This window comes from Boleophthalmus pectinirostris, unplaced genomic scaffold (assembly GCF_026225935.1).
Source record: "Boleophthalmus pectinirostris isolate CB_2022bp ecotype Guang Dong unplaced genomic scaffold, ASM2622593v1 HiC_scaffold_17, whole genome shotgun sequence".
NCBI classification, from domain to species: domain Eukaryota; kingdom Metazoa; phylum Chordata; class Actinopteri; order Gobiiformes; family Gobiidae; genus Boleophthalmus; species Boleophthalmus pectinirostris.
Window position 1 is genome coordinate 5,397,774 of NW_026571115.1, and position 15,268 is coordinate 5,413,041.

A 15,268-nucleotide genomic window follows, 5' to 3' on the forward strand; every position below is an offset into this window, starting at 1 on the left:
AATGTAGGTTAATGTTAAACTATAAAACAAATGTGATGTTTTCAAATGACTCTTTGTTTAGCAGAGTTTTCAAAGGATTATTTAGTTGGCCTCCGTGTAAAAGGAACAATTCTACCACTTCTGGAACAAATGTATTTAACTTTACGTTTACTGAAAAATGAAAATACCTCAACAAAATGGAAAAATTATGAAAAGAGAGAGAGAGGGGGGATAAAGGAACTCTTCATTTGAAAAAAAAAAACCCTCACAAATGTTTGAAAGTCTAGGTGTACAAACTACATCATAACTATCATTTTAATGTTCACGTAGAATAGCAGAATATACATAGTGTTTGAAAAACTAGAAAAACCTGCCTGGTGAGACGTATGTAAAACCTCATGCAAACCACAGGTAAACATGGCCCTGGTCCTCGGTCGGAATGCACCGAGGGTTGAAGCAGTTTAAATTAAACTAAAAATATGAAGCTGACGTGTCATAAAGACGATCGTTTAGATTAGATACCACGCAGTGACATCACAGAGCTGAACAGAGGGGTTTGAATTTTGAAGAAGGAAGAGGAGGAGGCACACACACAAAACAAAACACAAGTCCTGATGTTTCCATGTGCTGGTGTATTTGCAGGTGAACACAGACCATGTCTTTCCAGTGGGCAGAGAATGACTTTGTGCTGCCTCGTGGAGCGGTTCGTCTGGGCTCAGACGCTCCTGTCTCTGGTAATGAGAACACATGGATCACATTTATACACACCACATGAACCATCAACCCAGAACATGGTGAATAACAGAGGTCAGATCATCCAGGTCCAGTCCTGACCAAAAGGATCAATTTGGCACCATTTTCTCTTGGAAATATAAACAGTTTCACTGATAAATACTCATACAAAGTCTGTGAAAACTGTAAAGAGTAAAGACTGTAATACTGCAGTACTGACTGAAGTGTTTCTGTTTGTATTTCTTAGAAAAGACTCTGTAAAATGATCAAACTTTAACCTGAATATATTTGACCTGAGCCACAGAACAGAACAAACGGTTTAATTTGAAAAGGCGCCAAATCTGGCAATGACACAAGCCTATCTCAGGGCTCTGCTCTGTGGTGCCCGCTGCTCCTTACAGTTTGCCCCAGTGGCTCTGAAGGACGGGTCAATGCAGAGACCCTTTGCCCTTTTACACAGGATTAAGTTTGATCTGATTCTCTAAATGTTTTGGAGCACAGAGATCATCAGAAGCTCATATTTCATTAGATTTCATTGTGATGTGTTTTAGGTAAGACCTACATCATGTATCATGGCACCAGCATCTTGAATGTCCAGTCCATCCTGAGCTCTGGGTTTAAACCGTCCAAAGACGGGATGCTGGGGCCTGGGGTGTACCTGAGCCGGGACCTGCAGAAGGCCAGCCGATACCCCCTGGACCTCCCTGAAGACCAGAGAGTGGTCTTCAGAGTCCTGGTGCAAGTGGGCAGAGTCATCGCCATAAATCACCAGCGCCACCCTCTGCAGAAGACCTGGCATGAGAACGGGTACGACACAGCCTGGGTGCCCCCTAACTGTGGCATGGTGCCAAGTGGCCTGGAAGAAGATTGTGTCTGGGACCCTAGGAGAATCACGATCATAGATATGATAAAACCTCAGGCCAGCTATGGCAGGGCGTATTACTGACCACAGCCACGATCTCCAGGGAGAGGATCAGATCACAAACAGACCTCACTCAGATACTGTTATATTTGGTTTAGTTCAAAGAAAGTATCAGAGGAGGGCAGGCAGTTAAAATATAGAGCTTGTTTTGTACTGTTTGTTTTTTCATTGTTACAATCTTGGGATCAATATAAACCTCACTCTGTGCTGGAACACAAATGTATGCGTCAGTTCAATCATTAAATAAAGTTGTTTGCAGAATTCCACAGTGAGTCCCGCTCTTCTGTCGCGTAATAAACCCCTGTGCCCGGGCGCGTGCACTTCTGTGCCCGGGCGCGTGCACTTCTGTGCCCGGGCGCACTTCTGTGCCCGGGCGCGTGGGCCAGTCTCGCGCCGCTGCTGCTGATGCAGAGACAGAGGCGGCCGCACGAGGGCCCCAGTGCCCTCCCCTCACGCCCCCTCCTCCTCGCGCCCCCTCCTCCCGCTGCTCTCGCACTGCTGACTCCGGCGCGAGGACACATCCTGCTGAGAGGTGGCGCGCGGTGCACGGGGCTCGTGAGGATGATGATGGCCGGTAGCCCGTGCGCGCGGAGACCGTGTCGCCGCTCGCGCTCCGCGGCGCTGCTCGCGGCAGTGGCGGTGCTGCTGCTCGTGCAGACGCTCGCGCTGTGGAACTTCAGCGGCCTGGACTCGAGCGCGAGCCGCGAGAGGAGAGAAGCGCGAGGAGAGGAGCTCGCGCGGAGGAGACTGCAGCGAAAAGGGGACACGCGGACCCCGCCGCCGCCGCTCGTGAAGCCCGCCTCGCGGATCCAGGTGCACGCGGTAGGTCTGCTCTGTTGTTTCCACGCGACGGTTTGTGCACGAGACTGAGTGGCTCGCGGGGCCCGGTGATGCGGGGCTGCTGTGCGTGACCCCCGCACAGGGGACACTGTCTGGGTCCATCAGGACCGCGGGTCTGGGGCTCCCGGATCATTCACTCACCGAGGCTCGGTACTGATTCAAATTTCCCGTCCTGTGTTTTTTTTCCCTCTGTCACGATTTAGATTTATTGCCCCAAGTCCAGCGTTTTAGTTAAGAAGGTGGGAGGGCATCTGATGCACAGGGATGCTGGAGAATGGGAGGGCATCTGACACAAGATAACCTTGTGGAGGAGGATGGACATAGAGCAGTGGGAGGGCATCTGACACACATTGGATGCTAGCTGACCTGCGCTGGCCTGCTGCAGGTGTGCTCTGATGATCCAGACTTAGTTAAAGCACATCTTTAGCTGGGTTGAAGTTTAAAGGCAGTGTGCCCGGCTCAGACTGGAGGATCTGTCATTACGTGAACCCGGGGCTCTGTGATCTGCGGCGGAGGGAGGAGCAGCTCACACTCACCACAGACTGAAACTCAGCCAATTACCCACCAGAGCAGATATTGAGCTCACTCTCACAACTGACTCTGTGTGATGTCTAAGTGCTGCTCTGTCTCATAGTCTGGGCATTCCATTTGATTTAGATTTATTTTTTTTACCTAAAATGAACGTGAAAAGCAGAGCTGTGATACAGTGTTAAACATCATGAGTGGTTTTAAAGGAACAGCTTCAGTGTGGAAGTGTCTGAAGGCGGCACATCTACTGTTAAGACAGTTAAAGCCATACTTTGGAACATTCTCCATGGAGATGGATAAGTGTTATGCCACACTGTGGAAGATTATAGCCAAAGGAACCATGGAAACAAGCAGGGGCAGGCCCTCCTCCAGGCCACATAAGAGTCAGGTTTGTGGAGATGCAAGCCCGCTCCCCGTAAGGATGCAAAATGAATATCATTAGTATAATAAAAAATGATTAAAATAAAAGCATGTTTTTGGCTAAAATGTTACATATTGTGGCTTTAAATGAGTTTTTAACCTTACGGTGTTCCTTCGTCATGAACTCCAGCGTTGTGTTGTAACTGACTCATGCAGGTTTGACTAATCTTATATTAGATGCTTGAATGCTCAGAAAATGCCTTGTTTTCACCTACCCCCCATCTCCTCCCACATCCTTGTCACTAGTTGCATTATTTGAACATAATAACTTTATTTCAGACTAAAAAAATGTCCATATAATCATTATTTGCCCCAGTTTTAATGGAGAGAACAGAACTGTGCAACTCTAATGTCCTGATCTTTAACTTGATGTGTAGTGTGGGCGCTCTCTCTGCGTTTGTATTCACCTGCCGTGTTCACCTGTCGCATCACCTGTCCCTGTCACCTGTCACTCTCTGCTGTCACCTCCATACAGATCAATTGATCAGCGGTGTTCAACCTTTTTCCTCCAGTGAAATACCTTTTACAAAATGAAAATGCCAGAGAGAAGAAGAAGAAATGTTGTGTAAATATAAGAGCCTCAAGCTCAGCTGGAGCACAGTGAGACGCCTGTAAAACAAACACCATCATTCTTCTGAGTGCACAAAGACATCGAAATGACACATATAACGCTAATGAACCCAACTGTATTTATTCAACACAATATTATTCAGAAATCCCTTGGGGACCTGTGTGGAGGGACTCCGAGCTGCAGGGGCTACTTTCCACGCTCATTCTGTGGTGGTCCTGTGGAACTCTGCTCTGTCTGCTCTGTCTGCTCTGTCTGCTCTCTCTGCTCTGTCTGCTCTGTCTGCTCTCTCTGCTCTCTTGCTCTCTCTGCTCTCTCTGCTCTGTCTGCTCTCTCTGCTCTCTCTGCTCTGTCTGCTCTCTCTGCTCTGTCTGCTCTCTCTGCTCTCTCTGCTCTGTCTGCTCTCTCTGCTCTGTCTGCTCTCTCTCTGCTCTGTCTGCTCTCTCTCTGCTCTCTCTGCTCTGTCTGCTCTCTCTCTGCTCTGTCTGCTCTGCTGCTCTCTGCTCTGCTCTGCTCTCTCTGCTCTCTCTGCTCTGTCTGCTCTGTCTGCTCTCTCTGCTCTCTGCTCTGCTCTCTCTGCTCTCTCTCTGCTCTCTCTGCTCTGTCTGCTCTCTCTGCTCTCTCTGCTCTCTCTGCTCTGTCTGCTCTCTCTGCTCTGTCTGCTCTCTCTGCTCTCTCTGCTCTCTCTGCTCTCTCTGCTCTGTCTGCTCTCTCTGCTCTGCTCTCTCTGCTCTCTCTGCTCTCTGTCTGCTCTCTCTGCTCTCTCTGCTCTCTCTGCTCTGTCTGCTCTCTCTGCTCTGTCTGCTCTGTCTGCTCTCTCTGCTCTGTCTGCTCTCTCTGCTCTGCTCTGTCTGCTCTCTCTGCTCTCTGCTCTGTCTGCTCTCTCTGCTCTGTCTGCTCTCTCTGCTGCTCTGCTCTCTGCTCTGTCTGCTCTCTCTGCTCTGTCTGCTCTCTCTGCTCTGTCTGCTCTCTCTGCTCTGTCTGCTCTCTCTGCTCTCTCTGCTCTGTCTGCTCTGTCTGCTCTCCCTGCTCTGTTCCCTGCTCTGTCTGCTCTCCTGCTCTGTCTGCTCTCTCTGCTCTGTCTGCTCTCTCTGCTCTGTCTGCTCTCTCTGCTCTCTCTGCTCTGTCTGCTCTCTCTGCTCTGTCTGCTCTCTCTGCTCTGTCTGCTCTCTCTGCTCTCTCTGCTCTGCTCTCTGCTCTGCTCTGTCTCTCTCTGCTCTGTCTGCTCTGTCTGCTCTCTCTGCTCTCTCTGCTCTGTTCCCTGCTCTGTCTGCTCTCTCTGCTCTGTCTGCTCTGTCTGCTCTCTCTGCTCTCTCTGCTCTGTCTGCTCTCTCTGCTCTCTCTGCTCTGTCTGCTCTCTCTGCTCTCTCTGCTCTCTCTGCTCTGTCTGCTCTCTCTGCTCTGTCTGCTCTCTCTGCTCTCTCTGCTCTCTCTGCTCTGTCTGCTCTGTCTGCTCTCTCTGCTCTCTCTGCTCTCTCTGCTCTGTCTGCTCTCTCTGCTCTGTCTGCTCTCTCTGCTCTCTCTGCTCTCTCTGCTCTCTCTGCTCTCTCTGCTCTCTCTGCTCTGTCTGCTCTCTCTGCTCTGTCTGCTCTCTGCTCTCTCTGCTCTCTCTGCTCTCTCTGCTCTGTCTGCTCTCTCTGCTCTCTCTGCTCTGTCTGCTCTCTCTGCTCTGTCTGCTCTTCTCTGCTCTGTCTGCTCTCTCTGCTCTCTCTGCTCTCTCTGCTCTCTCTGCTCTCTCTGCTCTCTCTGCTCTGTCTGCTCTCTCTGCTCTGTCTGCTCTCTCTGCTCTCTCTGCTCTCTCTGCTCTCTCTGCTCTCTCTCTCTGCTCTGTCTGCTCTGTCTGCTCTCTCTGCTCTCTCTGCTCTCTCTGCTCTCTCTGCTCTCTCTGCTCTGCTCTCTCTGCTCTCTCTGCTCTCTCTGCTCTCTCTGCTCTGCTCTGTCTGCTCTCTCTGCTCTCTCTGCTCTGCTCTCTCTCTCTGCTCTCTCTGCTCTCTCTGCTCTGTCTGCTCTCTCTGCTCTGTCTGCTCTCTCTGCTCTCTCTGCTCTCTCTGCTCTCTCTGCTCTCTCTGCTCTCTCTGCTCTCTCTGCTCTCTCTGCTCTGTCTGCTCTCTCTCTGCTCTCTCTGCTCTCTCTCTGCTCTCTCTGCTCTGTCTGCTCTCTGCTCTGTCTGCTTTCTCTGCTCTCTCTGCTCTCTGCTCTGTCTCTCTCTGCTCTCTCTGCTCTCTCTGCTCTCTCTGCTCTCTCTGCTCTGTCTGCTCTCTCTGCTCTCTCTGCTCTGTCTGCTCTCTCTGCTCTCTCTGCTCTCTCTGCTCTCTCTGCTCTGTCTGCTCTCTCTGCTCTCTCTGCTCTGTCTGCTCTGTCTGCTCTCTCTGCTCTTGACTGGTTTCTTTTAGATTGTTGCTGTGAACTGTTTAAATGGTAATATGGCAGATTTTTTTTTTTTTTTTTTTTTACATCAGATGCCCTTCCTGTAAAAAACAAAACAAAAAACACAGCAGCTAAAAACATCAAGAATGTAGATCTAAACTCCAGAGTCAGATTTTCTAGAATAAACCAGGTCTAAACCATGTCTAAACCAGGTCTAAACCATGTCTAAACCAGGTCTAAACCAGGACTAAACCAGGTCTAAACCAGGTCTAAACCAGGTCTAAACCAGGTCTAAACCAGGACTAAACCAGGTCTAAACCAGGTCTAAACCAGGTTTAACCAGGACTAAACCAGGTCTACACCAGGTCTACACCAGGACTAAACCGGGTCTACACCGGGTCTAAACCGGGACTAAACCAGGACTAAACCAGGTCTAAACCGGGACTAAACTGGGACTAAACCGAGTCTAAACCGGGACTAAACCGGGTCTAAACCGGGTCTAAACCGGGTCTAAACCGGGTCTAAACCGGGTCTAAACCGGGTCTAAACCAAGTCTAAACCAGGACTAAACCAGGTCTAAACCAGGTCTAAACCAGGACTAAACCAGGACTAAACCAGGACTACACCAGGACTACACCAGGACTAAACCAGGACTAAACCAGGTCTAAACCAGGTCTAAACCAGGTCTAAACCAGGTCTAAACCAGGACTAAACTGAACTCATCCCTTGTTGTTTTCAGCTTTTTGCTTAAGTGAACCAGTTGTGTGTAATATGTGGCAGACTTTTACATCAGATGCCCTTCCTTCCAAGTGAGCAATGTCGGTGAAGTGTCTTGTCTAAGGACACAAGGACAAATATCTATAAATCTTTAGTTGAAATATATTTGGAGAATATGTCTAAATATTTGCAGAGTTTATAGGATTAGCAGCTTTTACACAGAATAAGACCACATGGACACACGGGGAGGGCATCTGACACACGGGGAGGGCATCTGACACACGGGGAGGGCATCTGACACACGGGGAGGGCATCTGACACACGGGGAGGGCATGTGACACACAAGGAGGGCATCTGACACACGGAGAGTCCTGGTTTTAGTCCTGGTTTTAGTCCTGGTTTTAGTCCTGGTTTAGTCCTGGTTTTAGTTCCGGTTTAGTCCCGGTTTTAGTCCTGGTTTAGTCCTGGTTTAATCCTGGTTTAATCCTGGTTTAGATCTGGTTTAGACCTGGTTTAGTCCTGGTTTAGATCTGGTTTAGTCCTGTTTTTAGTTCTGGTTTAATCCTGGTTTTAGTTCTGGCTTTAGTTCTGGTTTTAGTCCTGGTTTAGTCCTGGTTTAGTCCTGGTTTAATCCTGGTTTTGTCCTTGTTTAGTCCTGGTTTAGACCTGGTTTAGTCCTGGTTTTAGTCCTGGTTTTAGTCCTGGTTTAGTCCTGGTTTTGTCCTGGTTTTGTCCTGGTTTTGTCCTGGTTTAGTCCTGGTTTAGTCCTGGTTTAGTCCTGGTTTAGACCTGGTTTAGTCCTGGTTTTAGTCCTGGTTTAGTCCTAGTTTTGTCCTGGTTTAGTCCTGGTTTAGTCCTGGTTTAGTCCTGGTTTTAGTCCTGGTTTTAGTCCTGGTTTTAGTCCTGGTTTTAGTCCTGGTTTTGTCCTGGTTTTGTCCTGGTTTAGTCCTGGTTTAGTCCTGGTTTAGACCTGGTTTAGTCCTGGTTTTAGTCCTGGTTTTAGTTTTGGTTTAGTCCTGGTTTAGTCCTGGTTTAGACCTGGTTTAGTCCTGGTTTTAGTCCTGGTTTTAGTCCTGGTTTTAGTCCTGGTTTAGTCCTGGTTTTGTCCTGGTTTTGTCCTGGTTTAGTCCTAGTTTTGTCCTGGTTTAGTCCTGGTTTAGACCTGGTTTAGTCCTGGTTTTAGTCCTGGTTTTAGTTTTGGTTTAGTCCTGGTTTAGTCCTGGTTTAGACCTGGTTTAGTCCTGGTTTTAGTCCTGGTTTAGTCCTAGTTTTGTCCTGGTTTAGTTCTGGTTTAGTCCTGGTTTAGACCTGGTTTAGTCCTGGTTTTAGTCCTGGTTTAGTCCTGGTTTTAGTCCTGGTTTTAGTTTTGGTTTAGTCCTGGTTTAGACCTGGTTTAGTCCTGGTTTTAGTCCTGGTTTAGTCCTGGTTTTAGTCCTGGTTTAGTCCTAGTTTTGTCCTGGTTTAGTTCTGGAGATGCCCTTCCTTCCAAGTGAGCAATGTCGGTGAAGTGTCTTGTCTAAGGACACAGGGACAAATATCTATAAATCTTTAGTTGAAATATATTTGGAGAATATGTCTAAATATTTGCAGAGTTTATAGGATTAGCAGCTTTTACACAGAATAAGACCACATGGACACACGGGGAGGGCATCTGACACACGGGGAGGGCATCTGACACACGGGGAGGGCATCTGACACACGGGGAGGGCATGTGACACACAAGGAGGGCATCTGACACACGGAGAGTCCTGGTTTTAGTCCTGGTTTTAGTCCTGGTTTTAGTTCCGGTTTAGTCCCGGTTTTAGTCCTGGTTTAGTCCTGGTTTAATCCTGGTTTAATCCTGGTTTAGATCTGGTTTAGACCTGGTTTAGTCCTGGTTTAGATCTGGTTTAGTCCTGTTTTTAGTTCTGGTTTAATCCTGGTTTTAGTTCTGGCTTTAGTTCTGGTTTTAGTCCTGGTTTAGTCCTGGTTTAGTCCTGGTTTAGTCCTGGTTTAGTCCTGGTTTAATCCTGGTTTTGTCCTTGTTTAGTCCTGGTTTAGACCTGGTTTAGTCCTGGTTTTAGTCCTGGTTTAGTCCTGGTTTTGTCCTGGTTTAGTCCTGGTTTAGTCCTGGTTTAGACCTGGTTTAGTCCTGGTTTAGTCCTAGTTTTGTCCTGGTTTAGTCCTGGTTTAGACCTGGTTTAGTCCTGGTTTTAGTCCTGGTTTAGTCCTGGTTTTAGTCCTGGTTTTTGTCCTGGTTTTAGTCCTGGTTTTGTCCTGGTTTTGTCCTGGTTTAGTCCTGGTTTAGTCCTGGTTTAGACCTGGTTTAGTCCTGGTTTTAGTCCTGGTTTAGTCCTAGTTTTGTCCTGGTTTAGTCCTGGTTTAGACCTGGTTTAGTCCTGGTTTTAGTCCTGGTTTTAGTTTTGGTTTAGTCCTGGTTTAGTCCTGGTTTAGACCTGGTTTAGTCCTGGTTTTAGTCCTGGTTTAGTCCTGGGTTTTAGTCCTGGTTTAGTCCTGGTTTAGTCCTGTTTAGTCCTGGTTTAGTCCTGGTTTTAGTCCTGGTTTAGTCCTGGTTTAGTCCTGGTTTTAGTTTTGGTTTAGTCCTGGTTTAGACCTGGTTTTAGTCCTGGTTTAGTCCTGGTTTTAGTCCTGGTTTAGTCCTAGTTTTGTCCTGGTTTAGTTCTGGTTTAGTTCTGGTTTAGTCCTGGTTTAGACCTGGTTTTAGTCCTGGTTTAGTCCTGGTTTTAGTCCTGGTTTTAGTCCTGGTTTTAGTTTTGGTTTAGTCCTGGTTTAGTCCTGGTTTAGTCCTGGTTTAGTCCTGGTTTAGTCTGGTTTAAGACATTGAACTCGGTGTCAGTTTTTGTTTCATGTGGACAGGTCCAGGAATGACACAGATACGAACCATAAACCAGGTCAGTAAATCTGTGATCTGACAGTTCCACAGAAAAGCGTCCTGTCCTCCAGCTCGGTTTACACTTGAAGGATTCGGCGTGTTTCTCCGCGGTCCTCTGTTCCCCCCACAGGCCGGAGCGAGCGCGTCTCACTCTTACTGCTCTGTAAATGAGCGCAGATACATGCCAGAGCGCTTTACGAGCCGCGTTTGTGAGGTGGCGAGAGATGAAAGACCGGCACGAGGCCAAAGAGCAAATGATCCCAAAACACAGGCAGGAAATGACAGCTACTGTTAAAATCAACACATGTCAGACGGCTGTTCACTCGCACAGGTTTACACTGGGCTTTAATCTCTCCTAAAGCAGGCTGTTTGTTAAAGATACACTGTGGAACTTTTCTGCAGCGAGTTTGTGCATGAGAATTAATACTCTGGTACCTTTCTGATTCCTTGTCAGTATCGATTCATCAATATTTTGGTATAGATCCACCATATTGTTAGACCCAGGTTTAGACCCAGATTTAGACGAGGTTTAGACCAGGTTTAGACTCAGGTTTAGACCAGGTTTAGACCAGGTTTAGACCAGGTTTAGACTAGGTTTAGCTCAGATTTAGACCAGGTTTAGACCCAGGTTTAGACCAGGTTTAGACCAGGTTTAGACTCAGGTTTAGACTCAGGTTTAGATCCAGGTTTAGACGAAGTTTAGACCCAGGTTTAGACCCAGGTTTAAACCAGATTTAGACTAGGTTTAGACTAGGTTTAGACCAGGTTTAGACTAGGTTTAGACCAGGTTTAGACTAGGTTTAGACTAGGTTTAGCTCAGATTTAGACCAGGTTTAGACCCAGGTTTAGACCCAGGTTTAGACCAGGTTTAGACTCAGGTTTAGACTCATGTTTAGACTCATGTTTAGACCCAGGTTTAGACCACGTTTAGACCAGGTTTAGACCCAGGTTTAGACTTAGGTTTAGACCAGGTTTAGACTTAGGTTTAGACTTAGGTTTAGACTTAGGTTTAGACTAGGTTTAGACCCAGGTTTAGACTAGGTTTAGACCCAGGTTTAGACCCAGGTTTAGACCTAGGTTGAGACTCAGTTTTTGGACCAGGTTTAAAAGTTTAGACCCAGTTTAGACCTGGTCTCAGTTCAGTCCTGTGCACTCTCCTCTGGTTCCCATGTAGAACATTCCTCTCATTAATTAGGTTTCAATCCAGATTTAGACCTAATTTGGATCTGGTTTAGACCCGGTTTAGACCCAGTTTAGACCCAGTTTAGATCAGGTCTAGACCCGGTTTATACCTGGTTTAGACCCTGTTTAGATGCGGTTTAGACCCGGTTTATACCTGGTTTAGACCCTGTTTAGACCCTGTTTAGACCCAGTTTAGACCCGGTTCAGACCCGGTTCAGACCCGGTTCAGACCCAGTTTAGACCTGGTTTAGACCTGGTCTGGTCCCGTCCTGTTGACTCCTCTGTAGAACACTCGTTTCATTCATCGTCGTGGAAACAGGGCGTCGTGTTTACTGAACATTACAAAAACACTTTTATGCTGCACATTTTTCTGCAGAATCTGGACTTTGTGAAAATGTGATGAGTTTCAGACTGAGGTCGCTTCATTTCACCTCAACCTGAAAAACCACAAAAATGTTCCACTATTTATGAGCGAGATCTGCTTTTCAAACTTTTACTCATATTATAAAGCTGTTTCTTCATCCAGATTAAAGGTTCAGTTTGTAACGTTTTTATCTGGTTGTCTTCGAGATGTTCCACAGTACGGCATTACATTAATTATCTTGCATTTATTCAGTTATAGGTGTTTTTATTGCTCACAACTTTCAGACACCAGAATGGAAAAGATAGACTAGCATGCAAACTGCGCACTTACTGTTTTTTGGACAATAAAACGCTTTATAAGTCAATGTGGACACTACACAGCGGACAGCTTATGGAACCTATCTGTAATAAGGCACATTTGAGTGTAATGGGTGGGGGAAATGGTGTTGCCGTGGCGATGGGGTTGGTTGTGGTTGTGGTGTGTTCAGGGGCAGCACACGCACACACGACTGACAGCACAGACAGGATCAGAGCGCTTCACTGGGATTACACTTGTATTCTGTTTGTGATCAAGCTTTGTGTTCATCTGTAAACTCTGAAAGCTGCTGGACGAGCACGCTCCACATGGACACACTGAATCAATGTGAGCTTGGCCTGGAAAAAGTATCAAACATCAGATTATAACCGATACTAAAGCTAGTATCCAAACTAGATACTCATCGGAGCAGGTATCGATACTAAACAGTCCCACTGACAGGACAGAAATGAAGCTTTCCTGGACGCATTAGAATGATCTTGAGATGTTCTGATACTTTGCAGCTGACGTCATCAACATCTCCTGGAGTGTGATGCTGACTGAAAGCACTACTCTGTCTACTCTGCTCAATTTAGACTTTAATCTGAGCTTTGTTTTAACACATTGTTACCAGCTGACTCTGTTGGAACTAGAACAGGGGAGCGGATTTGTGCTGTTCAGCACATCTCTCACACTTATGTTATTAGGTTCTTTTTACAGACCAAGTGTTTGTTTTCATTACCTGACAGTTTGGACTGCTCACTAGCGCTCTTCCTCACAGTGGTCAAGTGATGTTGTTGTGACGTGTCCGGGAAGGGAGGTCTGGGATGAGCAAGCATCACTGGAACAGAGGAAAACAAACATTGCCGCTGGATTAAAGAGGAAATCGAAATACAGAGATGTGCCCACAGGCTGATAAACCAGGACGAGGGGCTTTTTTACTCTCACACACTTGGGATACTGTCCTGAGGAAGTGGGACTGCAGGTGGCGCTGTCGTCCTGCCTCCTCCAGTAGGAAGACAGAACAAAAACTTGTTTAAAACAACTGAGAGACACAACACAGCAACACAGCAAGACTCTGAGGAAAAGCACAGGGAGCAGAACAAACTGTCAGATATGAAAACAAACTCTTGGTCTGTAAAAAGAACCTAATAACATAAAATATTGGAAGACCAAATGAATCTCTTTGGACTACGTCTCTCACACATAAAACTACAGTCACATCTAGCGAGCATAAGCCAACAGTTTTTCAGTGAGTCTCTCTCATCTTTTTATTAAAATCAAACTCCTAAACAGGACCAGCAATGCTTGTACTGATCACAGGCTCCTAAAAATGTACAACGTTTTGTCTGTTTGCTATTTGTATGTGTGCATTGTATTACCATGGTAACTGCTAAACATGCTACCAGTAGAGTACAACTAGAACACCCCCAGCGCGATGTCAATGCAAAGTATCAACAGACTTTTTCACAACAAGCAGAAGTGCCGCAATGGAGGGTGAATCTCACTTCCCGTTATTGGTTTTCAGTGTCAAAATATGTCTGTAAATGTGTGTCGTATTCTCCAGCAGCTTCATAAATTTGCCCCATCACCAAACCTTCAACCAACAAACTCCACAAAGAATAAACATTCTAACATGAACAATTTATCCACAAATATCAAGAGAAGAAAGACCAAAACTTAAAGGAGAACAACGAGCCACATTAGTGACACACTGAACTAAACTAATATTATGATCATGAATAAAACAGAAGGAACTTGTTCACTCAGACTCATTCTACAATTCAAATGAATTGAAAAATTGATTTCATGATATAGATTTGTGCAGATTAAATGTGAGACATGTACCTGTGAACATCTGTAACATTTAAACTGCACAAATCTCTGTCTGTGCTAATATCTATATCATGAAAGCATTTTTTTCATTTTAATTCTAGAACCAGTCTGAGTGAACAAGTTACTTATTAATGAATGACTTATTTTGTTTTATTCATGATCATAACATTAGTTTTGTTCAGTGTGTCACTAATGCATGGTCGTTGTTCTCCTATAAAGGGTCCATCTCATGCAAAATCAACTTTTCAGAGCTTTCTACCTTCTAAGAGTGATGTGTGGGCCTTGTATTTGTCACCCAAGTGGTTTTTTAGATTGATTTGGTGTTTTTTTTTAACAAATTGCAGAGTATTTCTGCCTCCCTCCCATGTGACAACGAACTAAAGCTGTTACAACGATGACGCGGCAGATACACCTATGATGAGTTTGACATAACAGAAAGAGCTTCGTGCTCCTCAAAGTCCTCGTCCGATTCCGGGTCCAACACATGCGGCTGAACGCGCTGTCTCCCCCTCCCTCCCTGAGGTGGGCGGAGGAAGGGCGGCTCACTTGTCGCCTACGTCACGTTTGGAAGGTGGAGCCTGTGCTTTCTCAGGACGGGCGGGGGGATGAGCAATAGTTGGTCTTTTATAGGCTGCGTTCAGACTGCAGCCTGAAGTGACCCAATTCCAATTTTTGGCCTCTATGTTCCTGTATCTGATCTTTTAGTGACAGTCTGAACGACACAGATCCGATTTTTTCAAATGTGACCCAGGCCACTTGGATATGTGGTCCTGAAACTGACACACATCTGATCTTTTGACATGTGTCTTCAGTGTGAACGGTCAGGTCACATTCATCCACCTACACGTTATCAACAAGCCACAAACGTCACTATTCTGCGCTGAAGTAGGCGAAAATTGTTAATGAACTCCTTGTCACTGAAGTGAAGCACATCACCACTCACCACTCTTGGCTACGTCTCCACATCCACACGTTCCTTTCAACGGACTGTCCCACAAAACACCACGGCCAAAAACCTCGTCCTTCTCCTTCTCAATCTCCTCCTTAAAACAAATTGTTCATGTTCTGGCTCCAGTACGAGAGGAACTTTAATATCTCCAGGTGCTCAATGCTCGCGTTCATGTTTGGACAACTTCTGTAAACACAGAGCACGCTCGCTGCGGTTGACATCGTCGTGTTTCTAGTGCACATGCGGGACACTTTCGGGCCGTTTAATGTTCACACAGGGGATCACATACAAATAGCATTTAATTGGAAATGTGAACGACCTCGCAAAAACATCGGATTTCACAAAAAAATCGGAATTGAGCGTTAAGCCCTGCAGTCTGAACGTAGCCTTAGTTCCTGGTCTGTGACTGCCTCCAAGAAATCGGTAAGATTTCATTACTATTGTGTAATGGATGTTCCAAAACCCAAATTGTGCTTGAATATGTGCAGAAGATAGAATGTGAAAAGAGTTATTTTACATGAGATGGGCCATTTAAACTTTGGTCTTTCTTCTCTTGATAGTTGTGGATAAATTGTTCATGTTAGAATGTTTATTCTTTGTGGAGCTTGATGGTTGAAGATTTGGTGATGGGGCAGATTTATGAAGCTGCTGGAGAATACGATACATTTACACACACATTTTTTCCATAGAAAAGCATT

The 15,268-nt window shown here is 46.1% G+C and overlaps 1 protein-coding gene across 1 annotated transcript in view; it reads left to right on the forward strand.

Annotated features, from left to right (window-relative positions):
• Positions 1-2,174: 2,174 nt before the first annotated feature.
• The window catches only part of LOC110154460 (xylosyltransferase 1-like), a 46,330-nt gene continuing 33,236 nt past the window's right edge, over positions 2,175-15,268 (forward strand). Inside the window, exon 1 of the mRNA XM_055152667.1 lies at positions 2,175-2,455. Coding sequence (XP_055008642.1) covers positions 2,195-2,455 — 261 coding nt within the window. The 5' untranslated portion in view covers positions 2,175-2,194. The remainder of the gene's footprint in view (positions 2,456-15,268) is intronic.